Raw genomic sequence first — 20,128 nt, forward strand, 5'->3', positions numbered from 1 at the left:
TGGAAACTTATATCTAATTTTGAGTCCAAATTTCACTAGTGACATTCCTGAAAAACTTAATACTTGTATATAATTAAGCCAGTCTTTCAGATAAAAGAAAATAAAAATAAATGTGTAAATTATTTGGCACTTGTTCATCTCTGTGTGCCCACTAGCACTCCTGAAATCCCAAACTGAATAGAGGGTGGCTTTAGAAAACAAGCTGTGTAAGTCACTGGAAGTGGTGATGATCAAAAAAAAAAAAAAAAATCAAGACCTAGGGGCTTTTTTTCAACATGTGGCCTCTCAAAGATTCAGGTTTTTGTTTTGTTTTTTAAAGGTCACTTCCATCAGGCTTAGTGCCTTCGGGGTAGAAGTAACCCTTTGGAAAACCTAGTCTACTTTTTTTTCCTCTAAAAATTTGCCAAATATTGAGGAAGGAAGAAAATTTCCAGCTAGGTTAGGTAGTAACCCAATGCTTTAGGAAGTTACCCAGTTCTCTGGAAAATCAGTCAAAGTGATAAAGAGGGCCTTATTTTCAAAAAAGGTAAAGATTTTCTCTATCATCTATAAATAGCTAAATCTGGAAATCATTCTAAGTAGAACATGAACAGAATTATCTGATATTATCTTCCATTATTTCCCTAGTGTCTGCTGGTCATTTGCAGTGACCATATTGGTTGTTAATAAAATAGCAATATCTGGAGGATGAGGAACACTGAGAAATTGTCTCTTAAATATTAGGAAAACACCGTCAGCCATCATACCACTTTGTACTGTACAGATGTTCACACCTACTTCATTCACGCCTCCTCCTTTCAGCAACGAGCAAATCCCACCAATATAAGCCGCCCCGCTCCGGCTACTCTCAAATTGACTCCCCCTTTTAGAAAAGGAAATGAAAAATGCTTACTGCTCACAGTTCAAATATCGTATCACCTCTCATTATTAATTTACCACACTTCTTTTCTCAATACACATACATTTCTAAACTATATATTCCTGAGGTAAGGAAGGAATATGAAAAGTGTTTGCACACATAACCAAAAAAAAAGTGATATTTTTTCTGAGTGATATTTCCCCACATGACCAATAAATATCTTAAGTGGAATTATATCTATTAAAAAAGAATTTCTAACATGAGGTACATTCTGCCAAGAATGCATATAACTCGAATCTCACAATGAGAAAACATCAGACATTTCCACAATGAGGAACATTCTATAAATAACTGGCCTCCACTCTTCAAGAATGTTAAGCTCAAAAGAGATGAAGATAGGCTGAAGAAATGTTTCAGATTAAAGGAAACTAAAGAGACAGGCCGACTAAATGCAGTGTGTGATCCTGGACTAGATACTGATTTTGGGAAGGGTGGGGAGGTTAGCTATGGAAATATTATTGAAATAACTGGTCTGAGTTGGATGAAAATATTGTATCACTGTTAACGTTCCAGTTTTGATCATTTACACTGGTTATATAAGAGAATGTCTTTATCTTAGGGAATATACATAAGTATTTAGTAGTAAAGACACAGTAAGTAAATGTCTTGAACTTACTCAGGAAAAGATAGATAGATAGATAGATAGATAGATAGATAGATAGATAGACAGACAGACAGATAGATGGAAAAAAGGAAGGGAAGAGGGGAAGGAAGGAAGAAGGATAGAAAGAAGAAAGTCATAAAACAAATGGGCAAAATGTCAACAATTCATGAATCTAGGTAAAGGGTATATGGTATTTCCTTGTAGTATTCTTGCAACTTTTCTGTAAATTTGGAATTGTGTAAAAATTAAAAGTTACCCTCAAAATACACTCTTTTACTTCCATTTATAACTTTCTTCAATAGCTCTGACTTCAGATGACAGGTTTTTTGAATTGCTGCAACTTATAATTTGCTATTACGTCAAACATGCATGTTACCCCCCAGAAAAACCATAAGAGAAAAAAATAAAAAATAAAATATAGTCTGACATATTAAGCTCTTCCCTGAGACTGAAAACAAAGATAACATTAATATGTAAAAGACAGCAACTTTAAAGAATATAATTAATCTGTTGTTAAGAATACTCTTAACAAGAATTAATAGTACTTATACTCAGTAAACGCTCTAATTAAATCTCTTAAAATTATATAAAGTATATACACAATAGTAAAGTAACTCAAAATTATACCTATTGAATTTTTGTAACAATTTCAAATAATCTATACTTTAAAACTTCTTCCAAATGTATCTGCCACATCAAATCCTAATGGCATTATGCAGTACAAAGAACACATCTCAGTCACAAGCAATAGAGTATTTAACATGAAACAAAAAAATAATAAATCATTACAAAAGTTACGTACGAAAAAAGGTGAACTGCATCACTTTTCTCTTTGATAAAATCCCTCCTGTATTTCATAAACTCACGCAGGGTGATCAATGGATTTTCAGATATGGCAAACTTGTTGTCAGCCGCCCAGGTTTCCATGGCAACCAATACTATCCTTGTCTTAAGTTGGTCTTTATATATCTAGTATATTAACAAAATGAACACACCAGCTGTACATGTGGTAAAAATCAAATGATTTATGAACAGGACTACAAAGCTCCTTTTATGGAAACTCCTTGAGTTTTAGTTAAATATGAGAAACTTCACTGGTTTAGGGGAGATAATTGTTTTGCTAGCTTACATGCATTTCCCTTGAGTAATAGACAATCCAATGGTTACCAAAGAATAGAGTACTAATTAAAAATAAAATATTGCTGTTTGACAAATATTTGCACCCTTATTCAAGGCTTCCCCCGAGTTCATTTCTGGTACCCAAGATGAAGACTCATGCATTCTTGAGTTCCCCTAGTGAAAATGGAACACTCTCCAAGGAGATAATCTCTATACACCTTGACTGGCCCTGATTAAATTCATGGGGAAGGTACCAGTACTGCCTTGTCAGGGAAGATGTGGAAAGGACGTACAGTAGAATTATTTAGTCACATCATTCTCATAGCACCAGGTACTCTTTTGAAAAGGCACAACTGTTTCTCCATTGTTAGAAGTACACTATGAATACCATTATTAGGGACTAACATTCAACCTCTTCTTTTCCAATGTGAAAAATACAGGAAAAATTTTCAGGCACAAATCTGTAACTTTGACCACTTCCTTTTATCATTTTCTCAGCCAGAGATCAACGTCAATAAAGTTCAAGGCAAGGCTGTAAGGGACTTACAGGACACCTTGGCTAAAGTGCAACTTAGGGCAGTGAAAATAGAACATTATCCAATTTATTAACAATCAGGAGATAAAATTCCTCTGCAGCAATACTGAATCAGGTTCATACTTACCAAATCCGCCATGTTCACCACAGATTTCGCATACGTGTTGGTATGTACAACTGAGAGCCGATGTTTTTTAAACTGAAAGCAAAAGAAAACAAGTGAAGGGCTTTCAAAGTCATCAGCAAATGATCATCTCAGCGAAAGAACTATTGTGTAATTGAAAGGTCTCTAAGGCTTTCTGGAAAAAAAAGTCTGAATTGAGACCTAGTTCTTCAGATGCCAGGTAGTCTGAGGCAAAGCTCCTAAAATTTTAAAGCCTCACAGATCTGTAAGATAAAGTAAAAAATAGCCATTCCATCCATTTCAAAAGTTTATTTTTTTATTGCAAGATTGTTATTCAAAATGATAAAGCCTATGAAAGTTGTCTATGAATTGCAAGACATACAAATAAAGGCAGGGTCAAAGCCCGACCGTGAATAATGCTAAAACATATAAAAAGTTCCACAAGACTTACTCAGTAAGGAGAAGAAAGCCCTAACAGTCACAAGGAGGTGGGTTAAAGTCTAGATGTTGATCACATAAATCTTCCATTTGGCCTCAGTTCTGTTTTAAAAATCAGGACGTATCATGGAAAACCTTATTTCTGGCTTCTCTTAAAATTAGCATCCCCACATTGTAATAACTGGAAAGAGCCAGGAAGGAGCTGCACCCATTGGACAGACCATAGCACCTCACTTTTGCCACAGGCCTCACCCTTCCCTATTGTTTTATACCTGACTCACTTCATTTTTGTTACCTGCCTACAGATGCCAACAGACATCTGAATGTATGATGTCCTAAAATGTCCAAAATGCATGTTCTTGAAACATATTCTATAAAAATCTCAGGAAACAGTAAGTCATGAAATCAAATAGGTAGAAAGATAACACTTAGTCCTACCCCGAAAAAGGAAGAAGCACTCAATAGTAATACTAATAATTATTATTAAAATCGATGTCATTTGTTTAATCATATTTAAATAAAAGATAAATTTTCCCTACAAATAAATAATTCAAAGTAAATTAAAATGCATATGTACCTGAAATTAAGTAAAATTTAGCAATGTGCATCACTGAATATTTTTAGTTTAAACTCTGGTTACATGCAATAATTAGCATTGCAACTCATTGCTGTGCTGTGAATATAACCACACTGACTGCAACATATCCATGAATTGAATATATAACATGCCCATGAATTGGATATACAACATGTCCATGAGTTGAGTTCCATGAGTTGAGTATAAAAATAATTGACTCAGCAAAAAGGAAGTTTTGCTAGGTTTTTATTCTAAAAATCTTTACTGCTTGGCTATATAAGCTTTTCCATATGGTTTACTATAGAGCAAAACAGAAATAGAAAAATTGCTTCCCTTTTATTAGGATAAAGCTGTCCACTGCAAACTAAAGTGTCACATTATTGCAGCCTCATTTTTTTAACATAAAATGAAGTTTCCATTTTTTTAAGCTCACCATTTTAGTACAGAAGATATTAGCCCCTTTATTAATCAAGCAAATCCGAACAGTTAATATTATGAGTCACAGAAACATTCTTGGAACCTCACAAACTACTGTAAATTGTTTCCACTTAAGAGTGTTTCCTACTTACAGGTTGTCGCTGGGTAACAAAGATGTTTGGTTACACAAATACTTTCTCCAGGTTACAACTTCATGGGTTTCTTTCTTCTAAACATATTTCTTCACCCATCAGTTTTATTCTAGGTACACGTAAGTTCAAACAACAAAAAACTCAACAAATCTTACCATGAGATGATCGTTCACAATCATCAGTTCAATATATTTGGTTTCCTCTTCTACATTACGAGGACGTCTACGAAGCTGCAATATAAAAAAGAAAATCGCACCTAACTAAGCCCTCTGACCTTGGCTGTGGAAAACTTAATACAGTAAATCCTCAGATATTATTCATCTTATAGCCGATAGTCTGTACCCTTTTACCAACCTCTCTCTATTTCCCCCAGTGCCTAGCCCCGGCAACCACTCTTCTACTGTTTCTCTGAGTTCGACATTTTTTTTTTTTCAGATTCCACAAATAAGTAATAGCATGCAGTATTTGTCTTTCTCTGTCTGGCTCATTTCATATAGCATAATGCCCTCCAGGTTCATTCATATTGTTGCAAATGATAGGATTTTCTTCTTTATTAAGTTAGAGTAATATTCCATTATATGTTTACACCACTTTTTCTTTATCCGTTCATCCATTGAGGGACACTTGCATTGATAACACTATATACTGTGTGACTGAAATTTGCTGAGAGAGTAGAACTTCAATAGTCTCACCAAAAGAAAAAAAAAGGAAAAAAAAAAAGGAAATACGTAAAGTGATGGATGTGTTAAATAAATCCATGAGGGGAATCCTGTCACAAATATGACATATATAAAATCATCCTACTGTATTTTAAATATCTCACATTTGTCAATTATACATCAATAAAGCTGAAACAAAATTTTTATATATTACATAAAATTTTATATATGTTAATTAAAACTGAATGGGTAACCCAATGTAACCGTGAACAAGTTTCTTAAGCCTCTTGTGCTACAATGTCTTTATCAGTAAAACAGGGATAATGCCTTCCTCAAAAGGTTGTTATGAGGATTAAATGTGTTAATACAATTGTACATGGCAAGTACTCAGTAAAACCTAGCAATTATTATTATTATTATTCATATTAGAAATCTGTCTGTAATGATTTTACTTTGTACTTATTAAACACATTTTTTAAAAAGATACCTGGTTCCTTAAACTGCTTGATCTTAATAGAGATTCTGTTTCTCTCATCCTGTATTTTTATGCTGCACACACACACCCACACCAACCACCACCACAACGGAGATGACACCTTAATTCTGATGATAAGAGTTCTTAGTTTGTCTAAACCATTTACCAGCTCTATGATTCTGGGCAAATCATTTTCACATTTCAGAGACATCATTTTTTTTTCTGTAAAAGCAGAATAATAGTACCTACTTCATGTGGTTTAAAGCACTGTACAAACAATTGTTATTACTATTACTAAGTTCAATATCCACTGAATATTCATAAAGCAGACATCCTGATTTTATATCCTAGACTTCAAAGTAGCTCAAGTGCGACCATAGCATTTTGTGGCTTCAGAACCTGACAGGGTCACCCTAACGGAGGTATCTTTAAGGGGATACTTATACCACATAAGCAGACTCCATGATGTGGTGGTTGGTACATACCCAGGTGAGGAAAGAGGCCCATGGTAGAAGAACCTGAGATACCACAGGCCTTATAATCCATCTCTATGATGAATAACCATATTATCACCACTACCTTGAGTGCTTTTTGAGTCTATGAAATAGCATGGCTCCATCTCCACTCTTCCTACACATACTTCACCCTTACTGTTCACCACACCACGGCAAATGCCTGAATTAAGCAGACTTCATGTAGATGCAACTGATTCATAGTTGCCAAATGTTTTTAAAACATCATGACATATACCTGTGAGTACATACCTGCCGTTTACTCCTTTTTGGTGTTGGCTTCAAAATAAATTTGGGTGGAGTGATGTTTACTCGTTGGAATTCTAAAAGGAAATAAAAATAAATCTAATTTAGTGCAGTTGCCAGGTTTTTTCATGAAGGGTAATCAATGATTTTATTAGCCCTTCTTAGTATAAATTATATAATTATACTTTAATCATTAATGATTATTATAATTATAATTTACAAATTATATAATTATAGGTATTTAAATATTATGCATGTATAATATATAATATTACACTTAATGAAAATACAGAATGTTAACCTAATTACATTCATATTAATACTAAATAAACATACCACAGAGGAATACAGTTCAAAAAAATCTCATTTTTCTTGTTCTAATTTATCTCAATATTTTTCTCACATTTCTCCTATAAATATCATCACATTCTTTAAGGGGAATCTTCTAAATAACCACTTGACCTTCACTTGCACCACTGGTGTTCACTAAAGTATGACACACTAAATGTTGGTGAAGCTGGAGAGCAATCAGAACTTTCATATAATGCTAATGAGAGTATAAAATGGTATAACCACTTTAGAAAAAGGTTCGGCAGTTTCTCATCCAATAGTAGTTAGCTCTAAGTGTGATACTTGGACTGGTGGCATCATCAACATTACCTAGGAAACTAGAAATGCAAATTTTTGTAAACTGCCCAAGATGTATTTAATCAGAAACTCTAGAAATTAGTGCAGCTACTATGGAAAATATTACAAAGTTTCCTCAAAAAAATTTAAAATAAAAATACCCTATGATCCAGCAATCCCACTTCTGAGATTACAGCCAAAGGAATTGAAATCAGGATCTCAAAGAAACATCTGCACTCCTGTGTTCACTGCAGCATTACCCACAATAGCCAAGATACAGAAGCAACCTAAGTGTCCATTAGTAGATGAATGGATAAAGAAAACACAGTGCATACATACAGTGGAATAATATTCAGCCTTAGAAAAGGAAATCCTGCCATTTGCAACAACATGGATAAACCTACAGGACATTTGGTTAGGTGAAATAAGCCAGACATAGAAGGACAAATACTACATGATGTCACTTATATGAGGAATCTGAACTAGTCAAACTCATAGAAACAAAGATTAGAATGGCGGTTGTCAGGGGCTGGAGGGAGGCGATAAGAGGACTTACCAGTCAAAGCATACAATGTTTCAGTCATACAAGATGAGTAAGTCCTAGAGATCGACTGCACAGCGTAGTGTCTATAGTTAACAATACTGTATTGTTCACTTAAAATTTTGCTAAGAAGGTAGATTTTATAAGTGTTCTTATCACCATCACCATAAATAAAGTAGGCAAGAGGAAATTTTTGGAATTGATGGATATGTTTATAGCATAGTCTGTGGTGATGATTTCATGGACATATATTTATCTCCAAACTCATCAAGTTGTATACATTAAATATACAGTTTCTTGTATGTCAATCATACCTCAATAAAGTGGCTGGAAAAAAAACTCTAAAGATGAGACCATCAATTTGTGTTTAACAAGCCCTCCAGGTGATTCTGATGCATGCTAAAGTTTTAGAACACTCTTATACAGTTAAACATACACCTACCTACCTTATGACCTAGTAATTGCACTCCCAAGTATTTGATAGAGAACTATAAATGTATGTCCACAGAAATGATTTTTACAAGAATGTTCATAGTTGCTTTATTCATAATAACCCAAAACTGGAAACAATCCCAACATTGACCGAATAGATAAAAAATTATGGTATAGTCATGCAATAAGAACATACTCAATAATTTAAAAGAATGAGCTACCGCTACCCTGGACAACATAAATCTCAGGCAGGTGCTAAGCAAAATAATCTGAACATGACGCATAATTCCATTTTTATGAAAAGCTACAACAGGCTAAACCAGTCTACAGTGAAAAAGTCAGAAAAGGGATTGCAGGAGTGGGAAGCACTGGCAGGGAAGGGGCACATAGGAAGTTACTTTGGTAACGGAAAAGCTTTATACCTTACCAGGGGAGTACATAGGTGTCAAAACTCATCAAACAGTACACAAGATTTGTGTATTTCATTGTGATAATTTTTAACTGCAGTATAACTGACATACAACATCGTATCAGTTTCAGGTGTACATCATAGTGATTTGATATTTATATACATTTCAAAATGGTTACCACGGTTAAGTCTCATGACCTTCTGTCTCCATTCAAAGTTATTATAATATTATTGACTATTTCACTATGCTGTTCTTTACAGCCCCATGACTTACTTATTTCATAACTGGAGGTCTGTACCTCGTAATCCCCTTCACCTATTTCACCAGGCCCCCATCTCCATCCCCTCTGGCAACCACTCTTTTGTTCTCTGTATCTATGAATCCGTTTCTGTTTTGTTTTGTTTGTTCATTTGTTTCATTTTTCACTGTAGTAATTTTTAAAACATTGAGTGCTAAGTGGACAGTGTTTAATTAACTAAGCTTTTCTCAAAATTTGTTCTTAGGAACATTAGTCCTGAGAGATGTCACATAAAAAAAACACTTTGCAGTCAAAGAAGTTTGGGGAGCACCTGATCATACTTTATCTCTGGGAAATATATAGTGCATAGCAAGAAAAATCCATAACACAATCCATAACCCAGTAACACTTTAACCAAACCTAAAATAAATAAGCTTCCTTTTGGGCTTACATCACAAAAATTACAGTTTGTCTATTTCTTGTTTCCTTCTAATTTGCCACGGTAAGTCTAAGTATCTTGGGAGACAAGTAACACTCTTAAAATGGACATTGTCAACTTCTGATAAGAAAAGAAAGCCAGGAACAAATTGAGATAGGCTTGAGTTTTCAAAGACGATGTTCAAAACTCATTTTTAATAACAGCAAAACTGCCAAGACACTTCCAAGTTTCTGTTGAAAAAGAAACTCCGCACAAAGTTTTTTTTAAAAAAATGTAAGATTGCATCATGGCAAGCCTACAGCAAAGTCCTTAGGGAAAATCTTTATTTACTACTTTAAATATTAATTAATGTTGATTGTTGCCACTAATGCCTATTACAGTGTAACTTTGTTCTTGGGCAGCTAGTCATGATTTATTTTCTTCCCATAATATGGATCATGAAAAGTTTCATAAGATAACGAAGAAACAGTTTAAAGCGTCTGTGTAAAGTAAGAGCTTCTATGTGCTCATGTGCAGGTTTTTCCAAAGAGTGAATTCTATCAAACAGGATCTTCTAGCCCTTTGGCAGCAAGAGAAAAGGGGTGAGTTTTGTTTCTCTTTAGGGGTACCTACAGAAGGTCAAGGTGCCTCATGTTTATTTCAGAGAGGAAGGAACATTAGAAAACATTTATTTCATTTTCCAATGAGAAGACAATGTAAACTTTAAGTCATTTTCCTAAGTAGTAGTTTAGGGTTTACTTTAGCCCAGTAATTTTTCCATTTGTCCTTGTGCCTCTCTCCCAGTGTACATTCTCAGGGTGCCAGAGTCCACACCCTCGCTCAGCCCCTTCCCAGCTATGAGACCCTGGAAAAGGCAAACTAGCTGAGCTTCTGTTTCTTCATCTATAAAATGGGAATCATTTTATCAATTGGGATTGTAATATGGGATCATAACATTGATCTCACAGAGCTGTTGGCAAAGATTAAAATCAGATTAAAAATTAGCATGAACTCTATGGCCACAGTTAGGACTCACTACATAGGGCAGGAAGCATCTCCACACCAGATATTCAAAGTGTGCCCCATCTTCAGATGGAGGACACAAATGAGTCCAGCAGAGCCAAAGACAAATGCACTCTGCATAGTTATTGCTCCACTAATGAGTGTCATTTGAAGATGTGACTGTAACTCTCAAATCAAATCTATAAATAGAAGGACCCACCAATACACATGGGAAGGAAAGATGAATTTCACAAACAGCACATAATAATAATAAATGTTTATCTACACTAGTTCTTTCTTAAAATGTTGGGGCAGAAAGAAATGAGGAAACAACAAATCAGGAAAATGATTAAGACCTCATCCTGACTTTACAAACTCAGTATTTCACCAACAGTGAATATTTATATATTCTATCTATGCAGACCAACTTTTGCTTTAACATGATTTTTACTGTAGCACCTTACTTGGAGTCTTATTTTAAAAAGGTTTCCTTCATCATGTTCAAGCTCTCTTTCCCAACTCCTCCACTATAAACATGAGGTCACTTTACATTTTATTCTCTCTCTTGACGTCACTTGACTTTACTTTTCTAAAACTGTTATGAGCAGTCGTGGGCTAATGATATTCCATATATAATTAGCTCTAAAGCATTAAAATGAATTATTAAAGTTGTATTTTTTTTCCCCCGCAAATCACCATATGAAGAGCATACCAGATGGAAGATCATCCAAGGGAAATTCAAACAGTCTGGATTTGTAAACCGAATGAAAACGGAAATCCTCCTGAAATAACACAAATGAGAGATGAAGCACGTACATCCAGATTATCTCCAGCCTCAGGCAATCATAATTGGAGAGACTGAGACCTTAAAAGAACCGTAGCTTGACTACGGCTTCTCTAGGGTTTGGAAAGGCAATGGCCCGTTGCATAACCCCTCCCACTCACTCTTGTATTCTCGCAGCCCTGGAGTGAGATCCTATTAGAAGCAAAATGCCTTTACGGACAGAGAAACCAAAGCTTGCAGTAATGGAAAATAAATGAATGGACCTATTCCCTCAAGGACTGGTTTCTTTCCATGGGTCCCTGCCCCCTTTTAAAGCCTGATAGCTTTGCCAGGCAGGCTGCAGAGCTAATAGTCTGCCTATTAGCAGGGAGCAAGGTAACTGGAAAAGCAGATGCCCAAAGCAGACCCTGCCCCCAAATTCAACTGTCATCCAAACCTCTGTGAAAAAACAGCCAATGAAATGTCATGTTTCATCTAAGGAAAATTAATGAATGTTTAAATAACTTTATCTGACTTCATTCAATTACAAAAAAGAGGTCAAAAATAGTCAAGTTTCATGATATGACCTTTAAAAAGTGATACTGTTGACTGAAGTGACGGGACAGCTGGCAGTGGGTGCCCAGGAAATAATACCCAAAACAGTTTCCTATACAAGATTGTTTATGAGTGGCAAAGCAATGTGTGTTTCTTGAAATTATTTGCCTCTCTAAGTCTTTGACCAATGCTGTATGACACAAAGAAGAATATTTGTGTGCGCAGAGCTAGGATGGAAGTGTATTCTATTTCTCTGTCATCAGTAATGTTAACTCAATCTTTTTCTAATTTGTGAAAAAAAAAGAATGTTTCAACTAAATTGAGGGAGAAAATTAAGAAAATCTAGGTTTCTCTAAATTTCATCAGCACGGGGCCTTGAAGATAATAGGCAATAGTGAAAAATCTGTAATCTAAAAAGGAAAAAAGGGTGCAAAATCACATTATCTGTAGATTTGATCTATTATGAGCTGAATGTCTATGTCCCTCCCAAAATTCTTATGTTTGAGCCCTAACTCTTAATATGTCTGTATTTGGAGCTAGGGCTTGCAAGGAAGTGATTAGGGTAAATAGAGGTCATAAGGGTGAGGTCCTAATCTGATAAGGCTGTCTCCTTATACGAACAGGAAGAGATGTCAGATTTCATACTCTCTTTCTGCACATGAGGACACAGAGAGAAGGTGGCCATCTGCACCCCAAGGAGAGAGCCCTCAATGGACACCCACCCTGCTGGCACCTTGATCTCGGACTCCAGTCACCAGAACTATGAGAAAATAAATGTCTGTTTAAACCACCCGTATTTTGTAATGATAGCCTGAGCAGACAAAGACAGATTACAGGACACTATGGTGGAGTGAGAAATGAAGGCTTCAGAACACCTCAGAAGGAAATGTATTTCCAACACAAAAAAAGAGTAAGAGACAGACTTTTTTATGAAAAAGATCACTATGGTTTTGATTTATCCACTATTTAATTTAAATATATATAAATATATGAAATATTTAATGTATAAATATAAAATGTATATGAAAAATATAAAATTATATATGTGTATATATATATAAAAATTATAAATTATATAATTATATATAAATTATATAGATATAATCCTGATCCTAACAATATGAAAATAAAACAAAAGGGAGAGAACAAAGAGAATAAAAACAGGGGGGAGAAAGTTCTAAGCATCAACATTTACATTCACTACAGCAAATAGAAGGAGAACTTACTTGGGAGGTGTCATTTTCTTCCGGCTCAATGAGATAGGTGTGGTTCCCATCATAGAACATCCCACTGCCAAGAACAGGAAAATAGTTGGGCCTGGCAATTGACTCTTGCCTCAGAACAAGATCATTTTAAAATCAGCAGCAGCTGGAGGACCAGTCTACTTCTCAATGCCTACTTCTCAGTCCCACCCATCACCACAGGATGCACACCTCATACCAAAGACCCACGCATACCCCACACTGCATGTCATACACACACACACCACCCACACTACGCACACCATACCCACACCCCCCACATACCATACCACACATCATAAACACCCACACACCATATACCATACATTATATACCACACACACACATATGCACATCACATACCACAGTCACACACACCCCCACACCACACACACACACACCGTATATGATACATTACATCACACACACACACACAGTCACACACACACCCCACACATACACACCTCCCACACCATACCCACACACACCTCAGAAGTAGCAGGATCCCCTCACCCTGACTCTTCCCCAGGCTCAGGATTCCCATTGTCTAACTGTGGTCCATTATTCCCCTTCCAACATGAAAATCTAAAACCTTAACATGCAAGTCATTGCTGGGAGAGCTTATAAAAATGCAAAACTTCTAGGGTCCTCCTCAGATTTCCTGGCTGGGGCCCAGGAAGCTGCATTTTAAACAACCTCTGCTCCCCGCCTCCCTGCCGTGATTCTGATGCAGGTGGTCAGGAAAGATAACTGAGAATGGCCTCCCTACCATCCACCTGGAAGATGCTCTAGTAGTAAGAGCTGACACACTTCAACAACTTACCACAAGTTAAACACTTGACACTCATTTAATCTTTTCCACAAATTTATGAGGGAGATACAAGGACTATCCACATTTTCCAAGTACAGAAATTGAAGCTCAGGAGGTAAGTTACTTGCCCAAATTGCATGGAGCAAATGTGGAGGTCAGTTTTGGACCTCTTAGAGGTTGGAGATGACCATCAGCCAGTGGAGAAATCCTCTGGAGGGCATCTTAAGCTACAAAGGTCCTCAGCTCCCACTGAGAGAGGTCCCGACAGCCATCCCTTCTAGAGGAACGTGGTCCTTCTCCTGAGATCCTGTCCCTTATGACACTGAAGGAGCCTGTCCTACCAGTCAGGCACCTGAGGAGGGCGAAGCTGTGATCTTCTGCAGTCATTTTCAGTGTTAGATGGAAATGACTGCATGACACCCAAGCTGTTAACCACAGACAACCATTTGTCTTTCGTTGATGGCTTAGTGAAGTCAGTTGGTTTTCCTGATCTATAATTACAATGGTCTCCAGCTCTGTCTCTATTCACATTCTTTCCCTCCCACAGTAACATCTTCCACATGTCCTCAACTTGCTCTTTTCACATCTGTGATGTTTTCAACCCAAAGAGCACTTTCTGAATTTGGATGACATTGAGTTTGGGATTTAAAGATAAACAGATGCAGTCTGTAAGACATTACTGACAGTACATGCCTCAGGAATCAGTTGGGGGATACTTTTCAAAACAGAAGAGCAAATATGGCAGGAAACATTCTGCTGATAACTGGCCAGACCCATCCAGAAAACTGTACAGAACCATCACCCTTTGCCAAAGTTCACAAGGCTACACTGATAAAGGAGCAAGCAGATTGTTTTGTTTAAATAGTGATGGTGCTACTTCCTCTTGAATGAGGTAAGTGTCTAATAGAAAAATCGGTTGTTTCTATTAGGTTTAAACATCATGATACACGAGATAAACAAAGCAGATTCTGACACCATCCATATCCAGAAGATTCTAGTAGCCTATATGAAAATATACCATATTTGATTCTTTAACAATTAAAAAGTGTATGTTTCATTTGCTTTGTTTGAGAACCAACACATTTCTGTCACACAAATTCCAGTAAGTATACTGAGTCCACCACACAGTATTAATTGATAAAAACTTACAGCTAGGACCAAGTTACTACCAGCCAATTGAGCTAAAAATTTAACAGGCTGCATCAAAACAGGATTTTGAAAGGAAACGGTCATTCTTACAAATTGCCACAAGAGGGCAATACATTTACATTTGATTCCCTTCTTTAAGGTTCCCGTAGTTGCAGGATTTTGTCATAACATCAAACATACCAGGATCAAAATATTGCCCATTAGTCCCTCGAATCTGAAAAAAAATTATGTGCTCTTGCAGGTTCGTTATGAAAAACCTATAAATCTGATTATTTTACCCTTTATGTTCTTTAATGGAATTCAGTAAATCAAGAAAAATGAAAAATCTCAACATGTATGTGGTAATTTGTAAAAGACGAGTCACGGATGAAATAACAAATCTCATATCTAAATCACTGCAATTGAGACAACAGAAATTATTTATTATTTAGAAATAGCTCCATTGAATAAGTGTCAGCAATTTTTGTTCAGAAGGTAAAATCAAGATGAGAAGTAATAATTAATAAATAATAAAGAGGAACAAAAGTAAATTATCCAACACACCCATAAAGTCGAGTAACATCCAAACATACCTGTACACAATCCTGACAGTGTTCCTAGACACAGTGGGGGTTTTTTGGGTTTTTGTTTGTTTGTTTGTTTAGTCCTACATGAAAAGGTTTCTACAAGTAGAAGTCAATTTTACTTAGTTGAAACAATGGGAAAAGGCTCTGAATTCTATTCCTGCTCTACTCACTTTAAAATTTCTGTCAAGTTCCCTTTCCACCCTCCTTCAAAGGACTGTGGAGGATTAGTAGCTGTTGGTCTTAGGGTCTCAGGTCTGCTAAGGTCCTTAGAAGGCAGAAATACTTCCTTTCTGATTCCCACAAGATTGTGCCCATTTGGAAAAACAGGGTGGGGGGAGGGGATTGGATCACGTACTAGGCAAGATGCTTACACTGTGACTCTGGATTGAGATTTTAAGAGGAAGAGGGATGAAAAAGCCTCTTTTTTTTTTTTTTATATCACTCTCCTACAATACACATTTGCTGTCACCAACGTCGACAGGCCCCGTGTACTATTCCTGTCTGACAGCTGTGCTCCTCTTGAGATCAGATAAAACAATTTTACTGCCGAAGGGGACGTCAACGTTTCTTTATTCCAGATTAAGAAAGTCGAGGCTCTTGAATATTAGGTATGGATTTTGTTCTTGTAAAACTGTCTCCTTATTCAAAGAATTCATTTAAAATCAGTAGAACAGTCTTTTAGCACAAACAATAAGCAGATGGAAGGCTTCCAGGCTCTCAGACATATGACCTCTTTTCTCTGGCTCTTTCCCTGACCCCCTGCACTCTCTCCTTCCTGCCTCTCACACATCTACTGCCAGAGCCTGACCAGAGGCACCACTTACGCAGACTGTCTAGATTTCCTAACCTTTCCCATTAGAGCTGCTTCCTTGCTCTCTTTAAGACCTGCCTGTCTAATCCCTTTCTTGGAAGAGTCCAGCAAAGCCCGTTCCAGAGTCCGCTTCACCTTCTTCAGGTGACATCTCTCTGGAGCCCTGAAGGACAACCTCATTCTTCAATACCCATCTAAGCTTGCATTTTTCTGTTTTCTTTCTCTCTCAAAGAAAACAAATATACCTTTCACATTCTAAAGCATGAAGCCAAACTAAATTTAGCTTCCCCAAGAGACTGGGAGCTCTTGGAAGCAGGGCTTGTGTTCTAATCTCCTTAATATTCCAAGTGGCTGCTACACAGCAGATACTCAATAACTGTCAGATGAAGAACCCACATCTCTAAATGGATAACAGATAGGAAGAACTTTAAAGGTTCCAAACACAGACTGAACAAAACTAAATTAAAGTGCTGGCTTTTTCTGTGCCCCGCAAAGGAGTAAGAAGGACTGAGATAAGTTAGTCTAAATGGAATGCTGAGGGATGACATGAAAGATTTACAAGGGGTCACAAAACAGGGGAGAGACACCACCTGGGTATCACCATTATCGATAGGATGGGGGAAGTAGCTGGAGTCCCACGTTAAACATCAGCAAGCCAACTTTGATAGTGGAGGTTATGAGAAAGGAAGCAAGGCCCCAAGGAGGCATGAACTCCATTTCTTAGAGATTTCTGAGAACAAATGGACCTTCCATGAGTCTGCTGTGGGTTAGGTGGGATTCTGGCTGGAAAAAAAAAAAAAGCTAAAACACATGAGCTCTTGAAGTCACCTCCAGCCTTTGTCTTTGTGCAAGGAGTCAGGAGTTTTCATCCCCTGAAATTTCTGTTATTCCATATAAACATTTAAAATGAACACCAAGAAGGAGGAGGGATAGAAATGGTACCCAGGAGACAAATATCCACAGAAACTAGACCAGAGTTACCCAAACCACTTCTGTCCCCATCTAGATGAAATGAGAAAAAAGTTTCCAACATCACTCAGGTATCATGTTATAATTTCAGAGTCCCTGGTTCCCGCAACTCTAACTGAACAACCTGCTTGGTTTATAAACCACAGAGGAGAAAAAGATCAGACCCATCACTGACTTAAAATTAGCCCTTGACACAAAATAGGGACTTCGACCACAGGGCATTAAAAATAAAGAAAATAAGTGATTGAAAGAATGGACGGTACAAAAAAAAAAAAAACTGGACACTTACTGAAGTCCATGGCATGTTGACAATGCCACAAATGAGACAGGGTTTCCTCGGATGTGGCCCTGGTAGTAACAGTGTTCTCCTCCCTGAAAGCAGAAATAGAGAACGTAAGCCTTCCCCATCACAGAGAGAATCAGTCTCACCACTTCAAAGGTTTCTGCCCACCCTACACCTCCCAGAGCAAAGCTCTGTACAATGTTTCATTATCCAGATTCCAATTACCAAACCATTTCTAACAGAATTATTCATTAACACTTCTAGCCAACTGACTCCAAATCAAAAGACAGGGAAATAAAAGTTGACTTAATTTTCCTTTTATGTAGGTGATGACAGAAGGAAGAAAGAAAGAGATACTGAAATACACAGGTGGCCCTTGCACCAGAAAAAAATTCTAAGCAGCTGTTTCCTCAGTCCTGAGAAACTCAATGTGAGCAGCAGCAAAATGATGCTCTTCCCCATAAAGCTAAGTAAAATGAATATAAATCATCTGAGAGTCAACTAGATTAAACTGATGGAGGAAAACGCCTATTTTTACAGCATTTGTATCAAAACTTGGCAAGTTTTACACTATTCATTTCTCCAACCAGGAATGGCTTTACTGGCAAGCAGTCTAGTGTATGGTTTGAAATTGAGAAATTTCTTCTAGCAACCAGTCACTCTAACTAAATTCCACTGAGAGACTCATTTCTTTGGATTAAATGTTCCTGGAAAAGGCAATAGGGCAGTTCCTCTGCCATCTCAGGGTGGTACCCCAGTCTGTAGATACTTGCCACTCACAGTGTGGTCTAGAAAACAGCAGCCCTGGACAATATGGTGCTAATTAATGAAGAGACAAAGAGATCAATAGAATATAACAGAAAATACAGAAAGAAAGTTACTTATATGAAGACATTTAGTGTACTAAGATGTTGATATCCAAATACCTGAGGCAGAAAGGTCTATTTAAATGCTCCTGGTACAATCTGTCATTTGGGAAAATATAAGGTTAATTCTATTCTTTACACTGTATGCAAGAATTAACTCTAAAAGGATCAGTTGCCAGGAGTGTGTCAGAAATACAGAATCTTGGGACTCACCCCAGACCGACTATATCAGAATCAGCATTTTAACCAGGTCCCTAGGAGATTCATGTGCACATTAAAGTTTCAGAAGCACGGGTCTAAATGACCTTTCCCATTTCCCCTACTAACCTCCCATTTATTCAGAAGCTGAAAGCTGCTAATCCAACTGACCCACTGAGAGATGAAGGCCTAACAATGGAAGGACTGATGGAATGGGCAGTTTAAAGGGGCAAATGTCACCTACATCACCATCTGGCTTAAGGACTAACTCTACTTAAAACACTCAGTGCTTGACAAGCGGAGGGGAAAGAACAGGAAGACGTAATGACGGAACATGGCTGAAGACATTTTCTTCTCTGGAATTCCAAGGAGGGCAGCCTGGCCCGAGCCTGCCGCTCCTCATGAGATAATCCCACAGAATTGCCTGGAGCTCAGCTTCAGTGAGGGGTGGAGAGCAAAAGACGGTGAACAGTGCAATCCCTGACACTGTGACACCTACAGATTCCCGAGGGAGTCACTAAGCATCATGAACTAAGGATCCTGCTTGGATTGGATGGAGGAAAAGAAAGGGAGGTACTTCCTGTGTGGTTCTTATAGGGGATGGAGCCCAGAAGGCCACAGACTTAAGGGTAGAAACAAAGCTAGACACTGATTTCCAGGGTAGGGTTGCTTTAGATGTTAACAGCATGAGCTATCAGCTCCTTCACTTACTAGTTGTGTAATCTCAAATTATAGAGCCTCCCTGTGTCATCTATCAAATGAGGGTAATAATTTCATAGGATTATTCAGATGATTAAAGAGCTAACATGAATAAAGGGCTTAGAATAATGCTTGGCACTTGGTACACACTCAATAAATGTTTGCTACTAGTATAATGACTCTGCGTCATCTGTTGTCCTACTCAATTTACACACACACACACTCCTTAAATCATCACTTCACTTCTACAAAGAAATAGTTACCTCTGTTTCACATAGGAGATCACAATCTCTAAGAATTAAGGCTCTCCACCTGGGAAGTTGCCAAGTAGGGATGCAAACTGTGTGTGAATGTGTGAACACAAGGCCCCTGTCCCTCCTACACTAACTTATGAGTTAAGACTTAGAACTTGTGGGTTCTCCAGTGCAAATCTAAGCTTTCCCGAGGCTGACTTTTTTTGTTTGTTTGTTTTTAAACTTTGGAGTAGCACTCAGGGTAAATGTAACAGAATTTAAAATTTCCTCTGTTGGGCTGTTAGACTGGTGAACTGTCCAAAAGATTAGATTCTAAGTACAGAAAAGGTTATTATGTTTCAGATAACATTGATTTCCTGGACATATCTGACTAGACCAGAAATCAAAACTCTAGCTTTCGACTGGGCAGACACAAAAGGCCAACAGTCAATGGGAATGACCTTGAAAGAGAAAGAATTCTATCTAAAAGTGTTTCTTTAAATTAAATACAGACTAAATAACCCAATCAGATCTCACTC

The 20,128-nt window shown here is 37.2% G+C and overlaps 1 protein-coding gene across 7 annotated transcripts in view; it reads right to left on the reverse strand.

The window, feature by feature from the left end:
* ADAM22 (ADAM metallopeptidase domain 22) overlaps nt 1-20,128 on the reverse strand; it is a 200,415-nt gene that overhangs the window by 54,545 nt on the left and 125,742 nt on the right. For all 7 annotated transcript variants that reach the window (XM_072965063.1, XM_072965059.1, XM_072965058.1 and 4 more), the window contains exons 5-12: nt 17,600-17,682; nt 12,990-13,053; nt 11,158-11,227; nt 6,784-6,854; nt 5,041-5,115; nt 3,305-3,376; nt 2,326-2,492; nt 778-862 (exon numbers count right to left, since the gene is read on the reverse strand). In XM_072965063.1, the coding sequence (XP_072821164.1) occupies nt 778-862; nt 2,326-2,492; nt 3,305-3,376; nt 5,041-5,115; nt 6,784-6,854; nt 11,158-11,227; nt 12,990-13,053; nt 17,600-17,682 (687 nt within the window). The remainder of the gene's footprint in view (nt 1-777; nt 863-2,325; nt 2,493-3,304; nt 3,377-5,040; nt 5,116-6,783; nt 6,855-11,157; nt 11,228-12,989; nt 13,054-17,599; nt 17,683-20,128) is intronic.

This window comes from Vicugna pacos, chromosome 7 (genome assembly GCF_048564905.1).
Source record: "Vicugna pacos chromosome 7, VicPac4, whole genome shotgun sequence".
Taxonomy (NCBI): domain Eukaryota; kingdom Metazoa; phylum Chordata; class Mammalia; order Artiodactyla; family Camelidae; genus Vicugna; species Vicugna pacos.